Source organism: Linepithema humile, chromosome 1 (genome assembly GCF_040581485.1).
Source record: "Linepithema humile isolate Giens D197 chromosome 1, Lhum_UNIL_v1.0, whole genome shotgun sequence".
Taxonomy (NCBI): Eukaryota; Metazoa; Arthropoda; class Insecta; order Hymenoptera; family Formicidae; genus Linepithema; species Linepithema humile.
Genome location: NC_090128.1, coordinates 25,530,784 through 25,552,663, shown reverse-complemented (window position 1 = coordinate 25,552,663; position 21,880 = coordinate 25,530,784). Strand labels below are relative to the sequence as shown.

General features: G+C 36.3%; 1 protein-coding gene and 1 non-coding gene across 6 annotated transcripts in view; one reads left to right on the top strand and one right to left on the bottom strand.

Annotated features, from left to right (window-relative positions):
• The window catches only part of LOC105678070 (UNC93-like protein), a 68,648-nt gene that overhangs the window by 26,458 nt on the left and 20,310 nt on the right, over window positions 1–21,880 (top strand). For 3 of the 5 annotated variants that reach the window (XM_067357176.1, XM_012377095.2, XM_067357155.1), the window contains 2 exons: window positions 12,441–13,171; window positions 18,678–18,894. In XM_067357176.1, the coding sequence (XP_067213277.1) occupies window positions 12,457–13,171; window positions 18,678–18,894 (932 nt within the window). In that variant the 5' untranslated portion in view covers window positions 12,441–12,456. Of the gene's footprint in view, window positions 1–6,975; window positions 7,061–12,440; window positions 13,172–18,677; window positions 18,895–21,880 lie in introns of all 5 variants that reach the window. The other 2 variants (XM_067357183.1, XM_067357194.1) reach the window with 1 other exon arrangement.
• Window positions 17,880–17,952, bottom strand: TRNAA-GGC (transfer RNA alanine (anticodon GGC)). The gene has a single exon. It is a non-coding gene; the product is annotated as a tRNA-Ala (tRNA).

The following is a 21,880-nucleotide window of genomic DNA, read 5'->3' as shown; positions in this document are numbered from 1 at the left end:
AGCTTCATTTCCATATTTTATAGAACTTTCTATCTTTATTATTTACGAAGTTATCGTCAGTTGAAATTTGATGAATTTTTCCCACATTTTCAGTGTACCGCTTTTTTTTCGGGTGAGTGTAGATGATAGAGCGACTAATGCGCGGTCATTGCTTTCATTTGGAGAGTTAGACAGACAGATGACATGGTGCTAGGAAACGATTTTGACTAAAGTTGGCTTGAGGACAATTGCTTCTGTCGAGTAAGAATAGTATACTTTATTTGTCCAAATAATATTCGAATGACCCGAAAAGAATTGATTGTTGATCTAAATATTCTTGCCAGTTTTAATTTCTATACACACAGAAAAATATCATTCTATTGCTAAGAAAAGTAATTACTCGGCTTACTTTTCTTTTTTTAAGTAACAATTATTTTTAATAAAGAATATTTTCTTGATAATAGTCTTAAAATATACTCATCACAAATTTTTGATAATCTCATTATCATATACTCAAAAAAAGTAATTATTTTTTGGTGAAGAATATTATAAAATTGTATCGAAGAAAAGTCAGATTTGGCTAATTTAATAAGCAAATAGAATTCTTTTTAAAATTTAATATTCTTGATTGAAGTATTAAACTTACTGGGATCAAAATATATTTTGAATAAATTTGATGCTTATGATGAACTTACGATAGATTTGCGGATATATGAACTTATAAAATATTTAAAACAAGTAATATTTACTTAAATACAGTATGTATTTTTCTGTGTGTACATATATATTTTTCTAAAGTATGATTTTAGCCATTTTTATGTGATGTAATATCATGAAAACATTTTTGAATATTCAACATTTTCAGCAATGAAATATTTTTCATGCTGACGCAAGCATACGATGATAATGCGAATTTTCATTATTTCATCATTCTCAAGTTTTATCGTCATCAGAATTTCTCAATAATTTTTTAGCACAATCGACATGCGACAATTACATGCGGGTATCTCTTAGGACTTTTAATTTTAATATAACGCTAAAAAAATAGTTTATGGTCGTGATGCAGGCTCAAGTTTTAAGCTTAAAGAATTTTGCATAAAATTATTAATACACATAAATTTTTTTCTGATTTCACTGAATAATAGAAAGAATTGTGCACTTCGTTGATATACTAAGAATCGGTGCGCCTCGTACACTCATGCGTAATCGACGGGCGCGTTTAATACCGAGCTCACGATTGTTGAACGCCGCACGTAGCCGTTAATAATCCACTGATAACCGCGCTGAGTCAGCGGTGTACGCGTTGCGGCGAGCACAGATTTGTCGTTGGTTACGCGAAAGCGGTTAACTGAACTGTAAAACAATCATAAACAGCAAAACATTTTTTTTAAATATCAGAATATTAATTCACTTTTATATTTATTTAATATGAAGAAAGATTCGTACAGAAAATATATAGATTTAAAACATTGTGTGTGCTCTTCTCGTTCTGTGGCTTCACTACCCTAGACGAGCATTGTCGTATCAATACATCACCGATATCGCACTTTCGATGACATGTCTCAGTGACAGTTTGGTAAAACCGGACTAACGCGCACTGACGCACACGGTGGGAGGGAAGAGGAACCGTGCGATCGTGCGTTGCGTTCTACCGTTGCATAATCGAGGTCGGCTTAATGAGCAATCTTTGATACTTCCAAATAGCCGATGGCCGTGGCGTACAAGTGGCGCCTCGTTTATGGCAGCGCAATTCTTAATTGATCTTCTCTTTTCCTCCTTTTTCGGCCGATCTCTTGACGTCTTTGTGATTCCTCGTGCGTAACATTCTACCGTTGCATTATTTTCCTCTATTTGCATCGTGCAATTCTTGCGTCACGCTCCTTTGGGTACTTAACATTCCTCTCCCTCGTATTTCGTGATTTTTGCATAGAATGCTCGAATGCTGGAAAAACCACGCACGAGTATTCGAGAATAAGAAAGTGTCGTTCGGAATAGACGCGTCCGCGGGGGCATGAAGGAGTGGTCGATCACTTGGTGTGAGCGCCGCTTAATTGTGATGCACGCCGCGACACGTGTCACTGCGTGGCACGGCCGGTCACGCATTCGCATCGATTACATTGACGACAAGCGAATCTACAAGCATCCTCGTACGTGCCAGTTGAGCGCCGTTAATGAGATTTCGAAGACGAAAGGATTAACTGTATCGCGTGCGAAATAGCGTACTTCATCGTAGATTAATTAGTAATTAATATCTATAAAAAAAAAAAATTAAAATCTGAAATAAACATTTTTATTTGTTAAAAATGTATTTTGTTGTCAGGTTTCAGAATAATGTATTATTTTTATCTGCAATTGAACATTTAGATGAGATTAACTTGGATAATAGATAATAAATAATAGATAATGCTTATTATGGTTGATTTTCAATCACACACGATCGTCACATTCGAATTATTCACATTATTACGACTTGATCAGCGCGTGGAAAAAATGCCAGGTTGAAAGGATGCTACGATTCATGGTACCACGTTACACCAAGTACACAGAATTGATGTGACATTCAATCCCGCAAATGTCTGTGATAATTGGAGAGCATATTATCAATCATTGTGGTGCCGATTATCTCTTATTTCTCGTGTGATGAGACTTTGTGGTTTCCTCTGATCTTCGATGATTGTAAAAATAATCATTAGAAGGTAGAAACCCGCTGTTTTCCATCGGGAATGTACGGTTTATCTGAAACTTATATACATTTTTTCGTGTACATGCGAGAAAATATGCATGTATTTGCGAGGAAATATTGCGAGATATTCACACAAATGCATATTGTAGAATCGGCGATGCTCGTATTTATTTTTGCTCTACGGCTTCATGAAATAATCGCTTCGCTTAAATGAGGGAGTTATATAAACGGGAAAAAAGAACATTGATGAGTTACAATCTATGAAGCTCTTTAAAAAGAAGAATAGCATTTACTTGGACAGCCAAAAAGTAAAGAGACTTTTCTGATTCTCAAGTCAATTGAAAATGTTCTTTACTCGTTGACTTTCTTTCATATTATCTAGTTGTATTGTGCTGGCAGAAACATAGCTTAATGAGGATGCAGCTGAGCGGAATCTACTGCAAATTCATAATTGAATCTGCTGGCATACTGCTGACATACTAACTACTAGCATTTTGCTGACTGAGTGACTATATAATCACCATGGTGACTGTTTTCATATAGGTAATAATATTATTAATATTAATTAATTAAGTGGAACAATTATGGATAGGCGAAGGAGCAATTGAAGAGCAATTCTTTAGTGTATGTTTCAACATAATTACTTTTATTCGTAGCGCCAACTTCCGATTGATTCCGAGAACTCAAATTAAGTTTCAGCATTGTAGACTAACGCCACACAAGTGGCAAATGGTTGGCGCACTAGCTTTATAAGCTAGAGGACCGAGATTCGATCCCCGTCTGGATCTGGTTTTTTCTCGTGGCATTGGTGAGAAAACTTGCCTGCGAGAGTATTCTTGCCTTTAAACATGGTTGGTAATGAATGGTGGTAGTGCCAATTGAAAGATTGGTATTTGACTCGATGAGTTATTCACAATTTTGTTATTTCATTGTTGTATAGAATACGACATAATAAAAATAGAAGAATTCTTCTATTTTTAATTTTTTTTTTGTAAATGCTGATTTTCAATCTTCATCAAAGTAGTACTCGGAATTAGTTGAGCATTTCAGCGGTTGACACTTCCTTTCCTCTCCTTGACGCGCGCGCCGCAGTCGCCAAGACCTGTTCTACAATATGTCGTATGTCGGAGTCGATAAAACGTCTTTTATTTTAATAAAAATACATTTTTCAATTTTAAATTTATTAAAATACATACGTTTTAAGCTCAAATAATAAGCGCGTGCCACCGGTGGTACATGCGGCCTGACTGGAAAGTCACGCTAAAACGGAGCTTCTTTGTTAATAGTTTTTTCTTTAATATTTCAAGTACATTTTAATAAGCAAACTCTCAATACTTAATGTTGCAGTTATTAGTATAAAATAATACACATGTATTCGAAATAAAGAATAATCAATGATGTACAGATTTTTCTAGATTATCAATACATGAGTAATAACAAAATTCTTAATTAGAACAAGTTTGCATAAGGGATAAAAAAAACTGCATATTTATATATTTACTTCTCAAATATTGTATGACAAAACTCTACTATAACATAATATTATTCTTAAAATAATATTTGTAAACACTCATTCGTCCATTATACACTAAACGAACAACAAGTCTTTTTCACAGGAAAAATACACAATTTCTAAGTGTTTGACACAAAATTAAATTATATGGACTTTGTACTGAAAATGGTCATAACGCGACCGAAACGTTTACTTGTAATTAAATCTGGATCAAAAATTTACCTTTTTCTTATTATTAATCTTTTTATGAATACTTCTTTTCATTTGTTTATCATCGCTGCCTTTGAATTTTTGTCCCGAACGGATATTACTTATCTCGTTCAGATATGACAGTATCAAAATTTTTCAGACTTTGTGCCTGTCTAAAGAGATTTTCGGTTTCGAGAGATTGTTTTTATTATTTTATTGTTATTATTATTATTTGTTTGGAATGGCATTTTAAGCTTTTAGACGGATAGTTGCGCGTTCGGTTTTGGTAACAGGACAATTTCCATTACCGAGATTCTCTTTGAATTCTGCCGGCTCTCGTGGGAAAGTTGCGCAAGGGAAAGATCGTGCAGGACGTAACAGTTCCCGAATTTCGGATGGTTGTCTAATTCCGGGTAAATGCTTTTCTTGACTCTTCAGCTCTTAAATGCTGCATTCTGCAATTGACTCTTGTAACTGGAGGAAGGTTGAGTGGCACCCATTGTGAGCCGAGTCGTGCTATCGCGTACATTCATCACGCTGCTTTCGATTTTGTGATTTAGGCAAAGAGAAACATTTTTCGGAATTTCTTCTGCAAATCCACTACTTACAATTAGTAAGAAATATTTTAATAATCTTTATGTCAGAAAGTAGTTTACTGATTTTATGTGTTATTTCAAAAATACTCCACTGCTATTCAGAGTTAGATTATATTGGCTAACCAGCAGACAGGTGTTTGTTCCTAATTCTAGATGATAGAGAAGGTTGCTCAATATTGAACTTTTAATTGCGTTAATTCTTTTATTGCAATTAAATTTTAAATGTTTCTGTTACTTAAATTTGTTATCTTTCTTAAAGTTGTTGACTTTTTATTTCATTTTATATTTAAAACATATATTTTAATTTTTCTTCAATTTTGCAAAAATATTGTTTTTTTTTCAAGCTTGTAAGTTAATTTTTTAGCAATAAATTTTTGCTTTTTTAAACAGAATTAATTACAAGAATTAAATAAGGACTTCCGTTTCCGGTGCGACAGCGTGTGACACGTGGTAATACAGCGAAATTTTTGGGTTATTTGAGAAGCGTAAGGAGAGCAAAAGGAGTGATGAGAGTGAGTGAAGGAGAAAGTTGAGATGCGCGAGAGTGTGTGAATGGAGGGAGTTTGAGGCACGACAGTGAGAAAAGGGAAAACAGTAAGGGAAAAGTCGGCGGATAGACAGGCATAAAGTATAGAACATAGAGACGGGCTTTGTCTGTATTAGGTAGAAAAGGGAGGGATTAACCACTTCAGTGGTAGATTTTTCCAAAGAATTTGTGCCAAAAGTGATAAGAGTCAAAAGTTAAAATATCGAAAAACGGTTCACTGGTTCAAAGTTTTCAAAAAAGCTACTTTTCGGAATGGGTGTGGATCGTCCCCCATGCCCTGGGGGGTTGGGGGGAGGGGGTAGAATAGGGTGGAAAATATTAAATGGCACTATGGGTTGTGTGGGAACTCATTTGAAAGAACTTTCCAAAACGAGAACAATAATTTTTGAAAATGTTTACTACGACCTTCCAATCAAAAGTTACGATCGTGTAAATCAAAATGTGAGGAATCGTTAAAATATTTAAACAGCTAATGATGGAGGTGAAAAAGAATTCTTTATTTCAATATTTGAAAAAAGTTTTCATGTACCAAGTACTATGCAAATATGTTAGAAATGATTGGTTTAAACCAGCGCTCGGAATTAGTTGCACATTTTGGATCGATTCCCGAGACGATGCCTCCTGTTCCCTCACCACCGCCCGGCCGCTGGCGACCGAGCCGCCGATAGTTTTGGCTCAGAAGCGTTTTATATTAGAAATAGGCTGGGTTGTTTAGGCATCTCTCAGGAAATCGTAACATTTTCTTCGCTACATAAATAATGTTTATTTTCATTAATAATTAAATATATATATGTATACAATATTCTGTATTAATAAAACATTACCACTCAACTGGTTAAATGGGTCATAGAGGAAAATAGAAGTAGCGGGCTGACTGATGGCGACATAGCGGGATGGAAGGGAAATTAGAGATGGCAGAAGGAATAAGGGAGGCTAGAAAAGGAAGAGGGAGATGTGGGAGCTATGGGTGTATAGTGGAGATGTTGAAGAGGAAGAGGGGGGAAGAGATATATTCAGCAAAAGTAAAAAAACGCCGAGATCACCGGAAAAGGGAGAGACAGAGAAAGACAGTGGGATGATGAAGGGTGAGAAGGAGAGCAAGAAATGGAAAAAGGAGTTGGAGGGTGTGATGAAAGAGGTGATGAAGATGGGGATAAAACAGTGCTAGACACGGTCTGCACATTTTGAGTTTGCACATTTTTTTCCGTTTTTGAGTTCAGACCAATGGATTAGATAAATAAAATAAATTTTAATATATAAAATTTTGTATTATTTATGATTACATTTATCTCTCTATTTTTTTTAATTATCTATTATAAGTTCGAAAAGTAATAGAATAATACAATACCTATATTCTAAATATAGAATATACTTTTCCTATTGAACAGATTATATTTACGAACTAGCTTTATAGACTAAATTTATAGGCTTCATTTACAAACTACATCATACAAATTAAATTTTACAGGCTAGGTTTATTGCTTATGGACTGAGATCGTGTACTCTACTATATAAACCGAAGGAAGATTACTCAATAGTTGTGCATTGAAATCGTAAGCAAAATTAATTTTTTATTACAAATTTTTAAAAACTGAGATAAATAAATAAATTATAATAAATTATCATTATAAAATGTAATTATGCGACAAAAAAACAACTTTCAAACACTATTTTGTTATTATTATAATTATACGTATTAAAATTATTATATCTGAGCATCGATCGGAACAAATTCTAGTGAAAAGAAAGTGTTTAAAGGAAGCATTCATTTTATTTAAATAAAAAATAAGTTACTTATAAATATTTTTTAAATATTTTGTATAAAAAACACAAACAGACTTATAATGTGAGTCTTTGAACTGTTCTCTTATGCAATGTTTTGTATGTAAATTTAACATCATGTGTTATACAGTTCGCGCGAAATCATTAATTTAATACGAATATTGAGCAGAAAGAGAGAGAGAGAGAGAGAGAGAGAGAGAGAGAGAAAAAGAGAGAGATCACAAAATATATATATATATATGAATCTATTTGAACCAATTGAACTTACCATTTAAGTCTTTAAGCTTCGACAGGTCGACGGCGATGGCAAAGCTGGTGCAATGCTTTGAGGTTGTTCGCAAGGACGCCCGCATAACTTGCGCACGGTTTTAACTAAACCCGATTGACACGTCTGCTCACGCGATTCGAAAGTGTAAAGCGAATGGAATTTTTTTTTCCATCTCGTTTCTTGGCGATGCCTTCCCTGCTCGCGTTCGATTTCACCGCGTAAAAAAAAAATTCCATCCGTTTGTGTGCCCAATTACTTCGGAGAAGAGGCGCGCTATCCCGCAAATCGCTCGATCTAGGTGATAATATCTCGGGGCCTTAAGAACCTTTAATGAATCGCTTAGCATAAGCAGTTAGGATGCTTATAAAGCGATTTTATGTAGGAAGTCACGTCATGTTGTAATCTGTATTAGAATCAGTCTTGGTATCGATGACTTTCTTATCTTGTTCACGTTACGTAGTAACTATCGATCTTGAAACATGCTCACATATCATATTTGTTGCTGAACGTTTGATTATTTGATGCTGACATTTGTCTACGGTCAGGCTTTGCTAATAACGGTTAATTTTATTTTAATCGATTTTTTCTTGTTTGCAGATTAAAATCAAATTTAATGATATTAAACTATAGAAAAAAATATTAACTTATATTAAATTTATTTTGTAAAAGTAGACATTAGATGAAAATGACATTTCATTAATGACGATTTACGTTTAAAATTCAGACTAGTATAAGAAACTCCCAAATTTGTGAATCTATAATTGTTTCTTAATTATATATGCTTTTTACCGAATTATAATAGTATTGCTATACTTTTTAATTTAATTTTCAACTAAATGTCACATTCTCTATATGTTGTTTCCATTAAATCTCTTAGAATATGTGTTAAACTCTACTCAGTTTTACGAGCTAAGATTTACATAATTGCATTTTGCATTTAAATATGAGATATGAATACGATTCACTGTTTCGCAATTCGTTAGTTTCATTCTCTTTTACGAGAACTGGAAGATTTTTTTGTGAATATCTTTTTTATGAACACTTTTTTACATCCGGAGCACGGAATGATTATCAAAAGCGATATCGGCTGTCCTTGCGGCAAATGTTTACAAGTTTACTCGTACACGCATTCTCGACCATTGTGCGGCTTGCACAATGCACGGCCTCTTATTGTTGGAGATATTACGCTCGGTAATTACGACACCGGCGAATCTTGATTTGCGAACGATACGCGCGCATAATGACAAGGTGAAAATAATTAAACTCCAGTCGGATAAAATGATCGCTTTTCTCAGTCTGTGTTGAGTTTCTAATTTGCGCTTAGATATTCGTACGGCCGATCGCGGCTGGAGAAGCACGATGAGGAAAGCGATGAGAGAGTATCGATCTCTGCGCAACGATATTGATTTATAAAGGAGCGTTTTGCGGATGATGCAAAATTAGCAGAAGTGACCGAAGGCGTCGGAGAAAACGAAACAAAAAAAAGAAACAGGCCAGGTTTGTTGATGGATGTCTCGTCGGCGTCACTCACGGCATCTGCATAGCATTTATCTCGCAGCCGGGTAATTCGTGGCTGAGGTAACCGCGGTTTTCGTCACTTACGAATAATAGCTGCACAGCCTGCGTCGTGCACGCGGAAAAAAATCTAAACGCCGTTCGTGCCTTCTGTTTTCACGGGGAAATATGTCAAGGTAATTAGACGTTTCATCACATCGCCGTCCTACGAGCGCGCGACGTTGTCTCGAGATTGAATAATTGTCGCGATTGCAGTCGCCCGTCTTATCTCTCCGCGAGATGCACATTTTTCTTTGGCGAATTCGAGAAGGATTTGGTAAGATCCCGAATGGAAAAAAAAACTTGCTAGTTCTGCTGCGCAAGCTTTCTGGTAGATTTATCAGATTTGTTTTTGTGTATCTTGCGCGACGATTCGCCGTTAAATTCACGAGAGTTCTCATATATATGAGATTTCTTTCCAACTTCTTTTGAGGCTTCAGGACAATCCCCTCGCCCGGTATGATTTGTGCGATCATAGGTCCGATATGTAGGCTCCGAGCGGAACGCCTTCAGTCGTCGACACCGAATGTATACTACCGTTCTAACCGATCCAAACCGGCTTTCACCGGCGACGAATCGCCTTAATTCCACCGGTTTCTGGTGCTGTGTCAGCCAATCCATTTTCACGATCGGGATTCGTCGAGCAGATTTAATCATGATACTGCGAGATAAATTGTCGGCTCGACCCTACATTGTATCTCCTAATCGCAGCGGGGCTAAGACCCCAATATTTTGTGTGCGCTTGTGACAAATGTTGCAAAGAAACAGCGACAAGACATGAGATTATATTTTGCGTGAAAAAAAATCGCTTTCAATGAATTTCTATGACGCATAAGAAATTCTGACATGTTACGGCAAAAGCTGATTCACACAGATTCGAAAGAAATTGGATAACAGTAGATGCTTAATATAAATATTATTTTTAAATTGTAAATTTTGCAACGCGTAAGATTGATTAAAATCACAATTTCGAAATATGAGTATTTTATAAATTTTATCTAATTTTTTTTATTTTTCCGTGTACAAAAACTTTTACTTCTTTTCTTTATCTGTAAGTAACTTAAAAATGCATAAATATTTCGCGGAAATAACTTTATTATCACAAAAGACGCTTTTTTTGTTTAATTTTATGAACTATTTTATCTTCTATTATGATTATTAATAATCTCTAACTTGCTAAAAAAATTTCACGCGTGCGGTGACCAACGTTTTGCAAAAACTGAAGCGCAAAAAAACGTCGCGTTGATTATTTTGACGTGCACTTGTAACGAAGCGTGTCTATCTTCGCGCCGCATAATTTTCACTGCTAGTGACGCAACAGAAATGGGTTTACGATTTACTATGCTCGCGGTTTAAGTCCGCATGCACGATGCAAGTTTAATAAGATTATTGGCACACAATCGGTAGATCGGAAACACTTCGTGTCGATAGGGCGTAAAGAAAAAATTACAATCTTGTTACAGAAATGCTTCTATTACCTCATCGATTTCTTTCGAGGAATGTAATAGCAATAATTACGAAGTGTTTCTTTTCATCGTGCGATTGTGTCAATAACGCTGACGATTTCAATTATTTTTGTAAAACATACGCAACTTTGCTATTCGAACGAATTGTTCGAATCGACGTTGACGTGGCCTTAGACGTGCTTTTGCACAAGAAGTCGACAGTAAAACTATCATGGACACGACAAGCAATTGCTTTTTATCGCACGAGAGATATGACGATTGTTCAGACAATCGCACTCAATAAAGATTCGTCGAGCACGTACGAGCGAAATAAAGCCGAGTAGATTCTGCCTGATTGCACTTTTTTTCCAACACATTTTCGTAATAATTTCTCGTTTCGTCATATTGGTATCCATTATTCAATCCTCAAAATTTTAAAAATATTAAAAATAATTTGTAAATAAAATAAAAAGATGCGAGTGAAAGATACGGATACAACTTGCATCATTTTATTTTCTCTTCCTCAAGAAGAGTGCAATGTACGCATAATTGCGCGCTCCTTGTCGATCGAAGCGAAAGATCATCTGTCAATCGCGACAATCTTTCGCAATTGGTATACATGTCTGGTAGCTGATTAATATTTTCGCATCCACTCGCGCGTACACATAAAACGGCGCTTCGCCATATAGATTCTAGATTACGCCGCTTTTAAGATTACGCAGTCTTGCCGTTCTCTCTCGAAAGGTTATCGTTTGTCATGTCGTACTCACCGCGATTCGCAAATTCTTGTTTGTGCAGCGATGGCTTCAAAGAAGAAAGTAAATATACAAAAATAGATTCTAATAGCGTATTGCAATATCACACTATTATTTGCTAGATGTCTTATGCTAAAAGTGTTTGTCAATTTAACAAAAAGAAACAAAAACTACGACAAGTAAGAGTCAATCGTGTTGATTGGTCAGAGATTATCGGTTTAATGGCGAAAATATTATATTACTCCTGATTTAATGCAATATCAACAAATAAAGTATCATAATTAAAAATTTGTTTGATCATAGTGCTGAGCAATGCGATTACATATGTCATAGATGAATAATGCGATGCGCAGAGACGGTAATCTGATGAAGGAATAATACAGGAAGTGATGCGCGCGATCTTATCATTGTGAAGGGAATGACGTGTGGGTGCAAGCGCAGTGCGCAAAGCGCGTTGTGTATATGTGCGTCATCATATATATGAATGACCTCACGCAATTGTACACGTGACGATCTCATTAGCACGGTGACGAAATTCCCATTTAACGCGCGTTAATCACGGATGCTTACGCGAGAATGTTTAAGTGTCTTCTTAACTCATAAAATATTGATAATTTATGGACATAAAGACACTCGAGTGATTTTTGCCTGAGCATTTAAAAAGATCCTACTCGATGAAAGGCAACACACGTTTTTGACACGCGTTAATAATATTCCATGCGACGTAAGCGCTGTCAGTTACCATGCAAATATCATCGATTAATCTACCATTAATCTTCGACCGACAAATGATTACAACTTGTTCTTTGACTGGTTGTACTTTCCATCGAAATGTCATCCACACAGAACATTTCATAATATTCGCACTGAATATGACTGGTGGTTTTTTCAGCGCACGTTGAATTATTTTTGAGTTTTTATAGCATTAAATTTATAATTAATTAAAAATCTTATGAAATTATTATAAGAAATAAAATCTAATTAGCTCCTTTAATATTTAAATATCTTAAGCTCAGCATTGATAATCACATAGAATTATCAAAATAATTCGTAATCTGAACAAATGCATGTGAGGAATACTTTTTAATCATGCAAACTATACTTCAAATGTTTCTAATTATATGTCCAGGTAGTCGACACATAGAATGGTGGCATCGCAAAACGACGGCGGCAGAAGTATGGGCGACGGCGGCGGCGGCGGCGGCGGCGGGGGCGGAGGCGACGAAACGGTTTACACGGTGACCGTGAGCGGGGTCGGTTATAGAAACGAGGGCTACAAGGACGACGGCACCGATGGTATACCGCCGGAGCCGCAGAAACCGCCGCAATTGCCGGCTGCGGACGACGACACGCAATCGCGAAAGTTCAAGCTGTCACGCGGCGAGAAATGGCGCATCCTGAAAAACATCGGCACCGTGTCGGTCGCCTTTATGGTGCAGTTCACCGCGTTCCAGGGCACGGCGAATCTGCAGTCGTCGATCAACGCTAGCGACGGCCTCGGCACCGTTTCCCTCTCGGCGATCTACGCCGCCCTGGTGCTTTCGTGCATCTTCGTGCCGACTTTTCTCATCAAGAGGCTCACCGTCAAATGGACCCTCTGCGTGTCGATGCTGTGCTACGCGCCGTACATCGGCGCGCAATTCTACCCCAAATTCTACACCCTGGTGCCTGCTGGCGTGCTCCTGGGTCTCGGCGCCGCGCCCATGTGGGCCGCCAAGGCCACGTATCTCACGCAGGTCGGCGGCGTTTACGCCAAAATCACCGACCAGCCGATCGATGCCATCGTCGTACGGTTCTTCGGCTTCTTCTTCCTGGCGTGGCAGACGGCCGAGCTCTGGGGCAATCTCATCTCGTCGCTTGGTAAGTCAACAGCTTAAAACTAGTAAAATGTTAGCAATGTTGATAGATTGACAGTCAATTTGGAAGTTATTTATTAATTGTTGTTATCTGAGCTCTTTTAACGTTTGTGTCATGTATTTATATGCACGTGACTAATAGTTATTACCAAATCCAATTACACTGTGGATGTTGCACGCGTGAACAATTAATTTCTGAAAATAAAAATTTTCTCATTGTCGAAGCTGAAAGAGATTAATGATCGTTTCTGAGCGATTTGACATATCGCGCTTGAATCAGACGTCACATGTGAGCGCAATAAAGATATTCTATACATCTCAATAACACGCAATATCTCAATACTATCGCCGTCTGTTTTTTACGCTCAATTAGCGGCTTATTCAATATATCCGTTAATATTGCACAAACATAACCGAATGTATGCACAATTGTACGCCGACTTATCAGCTTAAGCTACCTTACTCACTCCAGAACGATCTTTGCGATCAAAACGTGCTTCGTTAAAAGAATATAATATAATTATAATTATAAATATTCATATCTAATTATAAATGTTGTTAAAAATTGTTTTCTAAATTTTCTACCAACGTAAAATATAGAAGTTAACACAAGTTGTACATTTTGCAAAAACAATTTTTGTTAATATTAAATTTTGTTATTTTAATGTAACAAAATTATTTTTTGAATATAATGAAAAATATTATTTATTTTTATTTCTGTTTCGAAAATATTTTACGTTGATCTACAAGTTTTTCGAAAACTCTTCAAAGTCAAATTTTCCTGAAAGTCAATTTTTTAAATCAATAAAATTTTAAATAATTTTGAAAGAATGAAAATACAATGATTAGAATATTTTTAGTTTTTTGAATTCGACAAATTTTATATGACGCAGTAGTACGTGTTACATGTGTGGAAACGGACGTTAGAGTTAGACATGGTCAGACAGTCGGACCAAACGCTCGGTCTTTCTCCTTACGCTCATATCCTCCCGTCGTTGCACGCGCCTCGTGTCCCTCACGTGTGTGAGGAACAACGTGTCGGTGAGATTCGTCGTGCGAGAGAGGCCGTGAGAGCGACAGAGAGCAACTCGCCGGGAAGAAACAAGATTTATCCGGTATAAACCCGCGGCAGTCGGTTTCCGTACTACCTCATACGCATTCTCCGATACCGCGTGCACTTGTACACACGCGAGCAGGTATCATTGTGTTGTTCTTACATGCGAAGAAACGTTTCTTCGATTTCTTCGCCGATCGAATAGAGCCTTGCAACATTTTGGACGGCGGAATCCAATCAACTTGAATTATAGAGAAAATAATCGTTTGTGTTGGAATAATTATTCAATTAATACATAGATATATGAAAGAGAGTATACGATTTTTTGTTATACGCAAATTTTGGCCGTGAACTTAGGTAAAATTTGCAATCATTAAATACAGACATCACTTGAGTTCATGTTAACAATTGATTTAAAAAAATAATAAATTAAAGATAAAATAATATTTAAGAAAGAAATAATACACTCTCTAGACTCAATATTAAATAATTTCGATGTTTATATATACAAAGTAAAAAAATAATAAAGCTCTAATTTATAGAAATATTATTGTAGATAAATATAAACATGATTGTATATGGACAAACTCTTTTTAAATCATATACAAACGCGTAAAAAGAATCAATATGCTTTTGTCGCCAGGAAATATCTGTAGACGCACGACAAAGGTCAAGATTCTTTCAAGTCCTTGTGAAGTTGACGTATGCGCAATATTATAGGATGAATGACCGGTAGTGGTATAGAAACCACAAGTTGCGGGCAAATATTGCTGAATAATTCCAGGAAAATTCGACGAAATTTCCGTAGAAATGATTCGGTAATATTCTGTCCGTGTACGAGTTTTTTATGCATTATAACACTGATTGTGAAAGGAATCTGTTAAGTAAGTATCACGCATCAATCGCATTTATGTAACAAGAGGAATTACTAAGAACTATACTAAAGAACTCAGCTTATTTTGTTCGAATTATATTTAATTATGATCTTTTTTTATTACAATAAATTGTAATAAATATTAATCTTTTTAATATTACTTACTTTTTGAAAAAATATAGAATCAGAATAGATAATATTAAAATCAATTTTTTATTACGAAAAATTTTATTCTAGTGATCTATTTTTTATAAATTTATATTTTATATACTTTTTTTATTTTACATTTATAATTAAAAATATATTAATTGCTCTTTATTAAGGCAAAATGGAAAATAAATGTGAAATTGGTTGAAAAACACACGTAAATTTTGGCATGCTTGCATATGTCTTGGATTTTTAATTTTTCACGGGTTTTTAATTTTTCTGATTATGTACAGGCATTTTCTACTGCGTAGTCATTTTTATTATAATAAAAGCACGGAACATTTTTCAGCGCTTCGTAAAATGTAAAAAATACGAAAACAAACAATTGGTGATCTTTTTAGCGAGGTTTCCATTGACATATTATTGCATAAAGCTATATATCCTGCAATCGCGTGACTAGACCGAACGACTTCCGCACATATCTTCGTGCTTGCACGATAACTGCATCGTTAAGAAACAGATTTTCCAACAATTGATGACGATAGTGAGGAGGATCGTAGACACAATATAATATTATTCGCGCTGCTCCGGTGAAAGTTCCTCTGGTCGACTTGACGGCGCCATATAGATTAGCTAACGCAGATTCCAGAACGACGATAAGTCGTGCTCAGAGCCATTGATTAGTTCTCTTTCGCAGAATATTTAAGTGCCCGTGCAAAATTGCGAATAACAAAATTTCAGACACGCCGCGACGATAAAAGATGAAAGTCGCACGCGTTAGTAGTTTCGGTCGATGATTTAACCGGCGAGAGGTGCGCGGCGGTTATAATTTCTCGCGGCACAACGTAACGCATGCCGTAACTTACGAATGTATTGCATGATTTCTCATTACTACATTTAGGAAAGTTTTATAAACACCTAATTACTCATATCCGTTGCACAATGTATTATACGCGCTGATAATAATACTTAACACCTGTATAGTCGCTGATTTGAGAAAAATTGTTGCATTCTTTGAGGCGCGGCTTTTAATCGAGGTATACTCGATTTAACTCTCGATTTAACTCTCTCGAAGAATACAAATGAACTTCTTCGAGAAGGTTCCTTACAAACGAGTCTACTCGAACGCGTGTTGTGCGCTTCCTCATGGGCGATATTGTACGTGGGCTGTGTTTGCACAGCTGCGCGGGAATTTTTTTGCGTTATTACGAACACTTCGCTGCGCTTCGTCGATCGGTTGAGTGATTTCCGCTCGTTAACAAGCCATCAACATCGACGGCTATCAGAGTTAAAATAATTCAAATTTTTCTGATGACACATAAATATTGTGCGAATATGACATGAATTACATATTAATACATTCTATTTGGATAATTTTATATAATATTTGTGTCGGTTTTGATTGTAATAATCAGAAGTCATAATACATTTGTATTACTTACAAAATGAACCTATAACATAAAATATAATCCAAAATGCATTACAGTAAACGCTATTTGTTATAAATTAATTGCTACTTAAATCATAAAAATGTTATTATTTGCAAAAATCTTTTTGCAAATTTAATAATTGATAGATTTTTGTATAAAGTGCATACAGCATCTTTGCATAGAATGGCTTAAACGTAGCAAACTTAGTTAATATTTTAATAGCGTTAAAGAAGCAAAATAAAAACACGAATTCTGTTACGTCTCTATCGAATTTATTCATTTACATCCGGTAAAGGTCTTTTCCGACTTTACGCGTCGTGAATAAAGATATACAATTACGCAATCGATTAATTCCTATCGAGATAAGTGCAACCATGACCTCAATGCTCGTCATTACCTCCACGGGACGAAACGACGTGCATAATCGATTTTTTGATCGTGGAAAGGTAAACCGCAAGGCGATTAGGGTGTCGTCAGCGGTGAAACTTGCTCATGAAATATTGATTTGCGAGGAGTTCAGCCTCGCTCACGCGCGCATCTTGTTCTCTTCTTCATATCCTGACTCTCTCACGACGCTCGAGACGAGCCGGCGATTTCCGGTACGGCGTAATAGGTTGACCTCTCGATTTACCGCTCGCGCACCTTCACCGTGCGATTATTCAAGCGCTCCGGAACTAATATAATGTGTATAGCCATAAATTGTTATTTAAATGCACAGTTGTCAAGACGCGCATCAAATTTATGCTATTAATTTTATTTCTTGACTGTGTACGAAAAAGTTTTTTGTTTCATTGCGAAGATGTCATAGAAAAAACATACATCAGATTACAACTAATTAATGATTCAATTAATGATTCAAATTTTATTGATTAATGATATTTTTAAAAATGTAGTATAAGAAATATTTGTAATAAAAAAAAAATTACAGCTACTAAATTTACTAAACTAAAATTACTTAACAAACGATAAATAATGAAAATGGCGATAAGAGCCGTTGCAGGATGTTCGTGCTAAATTTTTAATTTTTCTTAAAGAAATTAGTAAATTAGTCTACAAGAGACAGTTAAATTGTACACCGATCTCAATTCGAGATACTTAAAGTGTACGAAAATTTTAAAGTACATTGTTCTCATATATCGAGAAACTTTAATGTACGTATAGGAATTATTGTAAAGAAAGGAAGAGAGAAAAAATATCAGGGCGCGAGTGGCTAAGCCGGGAATTGAACCCGGGTCTTTCGCTTGCCGGGCGAATGTTCTGACCATTAAACTACTCAGACCCCACGCTTCTAACATTTATCTCTCCTAGATTAGGAAATCAACAATGCTGTAGGACATAAACGCGTCATAATGCCCGCGTGATTTAAAACTTTAAACCACATATAATGGAAGGCTCCATATGTTTAACAAACGATAAATAATGAAAATGGCGATAAGAGCCGTTGCAGGATGTTCGTTACGGCTCTTATCGCCATTTTCATTATTTATCGTTTGTTAAACATATGGAGCCTTCCATTATATGTGGTTTAAAGTTTTAAAATTACTTATATTTTTAAGTTAAAAATATCTTTTTTTTCTTCTGGAAAATAACATAAAAATCATTTCTGTCAAGCATAAGAATAGTAGTTATCTTTGCGTCACTCGCGTAATGTATATTAGTTTTTTCTTTCAAATGCGATTTTTTAAAAAACCTATTTTCTTTGCAACAAAGAGGTGCAGCCATTAACATAACTCAAATATTAAATATATCTTAAAAATAATTTTTAGACTAGATATTTTATCAGTCCCATATTTTTTTATATAAATTACGAAAAGGAATAAAAAACTATTTTTTTTTTTTAAATTAAATATTTTATTAGCAGCAATAAAATTTAATATACATCTTCGTAAAATTTAAAAAGTAGAAAATTCCGCTGCCAATTCCTGTTGCGTTAAACTCGAAGAAGCTTAACAGTGAAAGCGCGAACGTCCGAGAAAATCACTCAGAGATCACTTTCAAATTGCAGTACTGAGTGACAGTGGCAGTAGCAGCGACGGCAACAGCACGACCAGCTGGGACAAAATCAAATTATGCGGCGCCGATTTTTGCGTTCTTAACAACGGAGGCCACGAGAACCTGGAACGGCCTCCGGAGTCGGAGATTTACGAAATCTCCTCGATCTACCTCACATGCGTCATCGTCGCAGTGATTATTGTCGCGCTGTTCGTCGATCCTCTCTCCAGGTAAGTGTCGTGTTTCCACGAAAGTCATCACCTGAGATACCTAAATTGTTCGAGAACGGCCTGTTTTTATTGTTTTATTAGCTGACTTAATGATCGCCATCGTAATACGTTGTAAATTACGCGTTAAACAAGGACAGTTGCGAGAGCAGCTGTATTGAAAGATATTAGAGAGTAGTCGGAACTGACAACTATCTGGTTGCCTACTTTTTAACGTGGCAACAATTTAAGATAACGCGCCGAATATTAATCGAACCGATTTACATATTCGCGCGCGCAAATGTTCGGACAAATTGAACCAACTCGCTTGTTAACAATATAGTTTTTTATTCTATCGGAATACTTAATCAAATATTCCTTCAATACATTGCAATTTATTATATTAATTCAGAATTCAATTACAATTAGAAGTATTATTGCTGGCTCTGTTTGAAAAGAAATAAGATTCAGTGAACTATCCATTTCTTTCTTTCTGGATCATTAATACAGATCGAAAACCATAAATATGCATGATGCGTTCGAAACAAAAAAACAGACAGAATTTGTTCCTTGAAATTTAAATCTACTATTCTGTAGCAAACTTTAACGGAAGTATCAAAGGAAAGAAATGTAAATGAAGATTTATAGATGTATAAGTTGCTTAAGAATGTAAATATACATAATAACTTGTATGTATAATACTTAGCTTGATTATAACTTTTAAAAGCTGATAGCCTTTACTCAAAAAAACATAAAAATTTTATTATTATATATTTTTTCTATTTTTATTTCTATTTTCTCACACATATGTGTAATATTTGACTGAACGCCACGATTGCAAAATATTCGGATTATTATCTAGTGTTGCAATTAAGCGCAAAACAATTAGCGAATCAGTTAATGTGTCTTCGGTGCGTAGAGTTGGAACAAACACTTCCATCAATGCTATTTCGACATTGATCCATACAAGTAGGATGCGAAACTCGTTCGCCACAAAGAAGCGCTTATAATTGCGCATTGGATCAACAATGGAACCTAATTGTAAAGATAGAGCATACCGCAATTGTGCACTGTACGAAAGGTGACATACGCGGCATGTAACAAAAGAAGCTGCCTCCAGCGTGCGTACCAGTCTGCCTTATCGGCATGCACGATCACTGACAATGATATATTTTATCCGCGATTTCGCGTTGAATTGCGCAGCTCAAAGTGTCACCGTCCGCGATGCAGTCGCAATCGCTTTGCGAATATATGGCGACATCACGCGATCGCGTCGTGCTTTCGCTTGTCTATTCGAAATATGAAGCAACGGCCGAGAGAGAACGAGAAAGAAAAGATTTTTCTCTCCCAATTTGATAAGGAATCGGGGCGATGTTTTCGCGCGGTGTCGTTGACTTGCCGGCGGCCGAGAACGTTCTTTAGCGAAACGCACGTCGCTTTGCGTAACAATCAGTGCGATAACTGAAGTCGCAGAAAACTCGTGTTTATTAACAGATGCGTCGTTTCTCGGAAATAACCGCGCAACGTGCAATTCAAACGTTTTCAGCCATTTTTAAATTTGACACGCAAGATTTTCCTGAGAAAAGATTGATTCGTCCGACCTGCTCGTCAAAAAGTTGATTCATGTCCTGTCCGCGACACTAACTAACTTAATTATAATCGCGATTGTCGCGATGACACGTCATTGACGTCACGTAGATTATCCTATCGGGAAATCACATTGAAAAGTCAGTTGCTTCTTTCCTGTTGTTCTTCAAAAGCAGCTAATTGTGAATGAGCAGCTAAGTTTTCGCGATACTGGCGATTTCCGGTTTCGACCGCTTCGTCAACGACTCATCGGCAGAACGTACGCAAAAGAAAAAAAAAAAACAGAAAACATTCGGCGGTTTTCGCCGCATTACGAAACGCGACTTGATAGACGCGAAACGTCAACCCGAATTCCCTCTTCTGCTCTCCCTCTATTTCGGGATCGTCGTAACCATTGCTCTGCTTATGATTGCGAAATAGCGTACATCCGACAACACACAGGATGCGTCGGCGTATGGCTGGCAACAGTTGCATAACGCTATACACAAACACAAAAACACATATACACACACACACACAGGTAGCGTGAACTGTACTTATTAAAAGTCGGTAAGTTTCTGGAGGCTCATTGCGTCAACGCTAACAACGTATCCTTCAACACACACTATATTGAACAAATCTTTGTATTTTTTTACCGCTGAATAATTAACTTGAGATTTATTTTTCAATGTGGCTTCCCAGTTGTGCTTGCAATGGCAAAAAATTCGAAGATGTCAAAAATTGATGAAAGCGCTACTATTATCAACCTTGATATTAGAATTACGATGGATATATCGTAATTATTATCGATTGATTGAAGAAATTGGTTTGTGAAATGTAACAACTTTTTTGCTGAACAGATAATTAATTATGGCATTTTTTTCGTAATTAATTGAAGAATGTTCAAACCTGAACAACATAAAGTTGCGAGGGTTGACGACTTCGAAAAGAAATAATTTAATAAATAGATATCATTAATATGAAACATCGCTTCTGCAGTCGAGTTGCGCAGAGTCATATTTTTACTACTCTAAATATACGATGCTGAATAATAATAGCTAAAGAATAATAGCGGATGTATCTATACTATTCACGCGGTGGCACCGTGTCTCGTTCCTGTCGTTGGTAAAATCATTTCCCTCGTATTCGTTCCACCGCGGGAAGATCCCCAAGGACACGTCCGTCCGGATGTAAGCAACTCTTTAATAACACATCATTCGCCAAATTATTATCGGAGCTGGAGATTAGGTAGCAAATCAGCATTTACAAAGTAGTTGGTCTTGCAAAATACATACTTCGGTCAGTTGCGCACGACGTCGGCGCGGCGCACCAACCACCCCCCCCCCCCCCCCCCCCGCGTTTGCAATTAATATAGCCTAGCTATTTCGTCATCAAGATGAAAAGATATCGCTAATGCGAACGTGACATTAACGACATTTTAGAG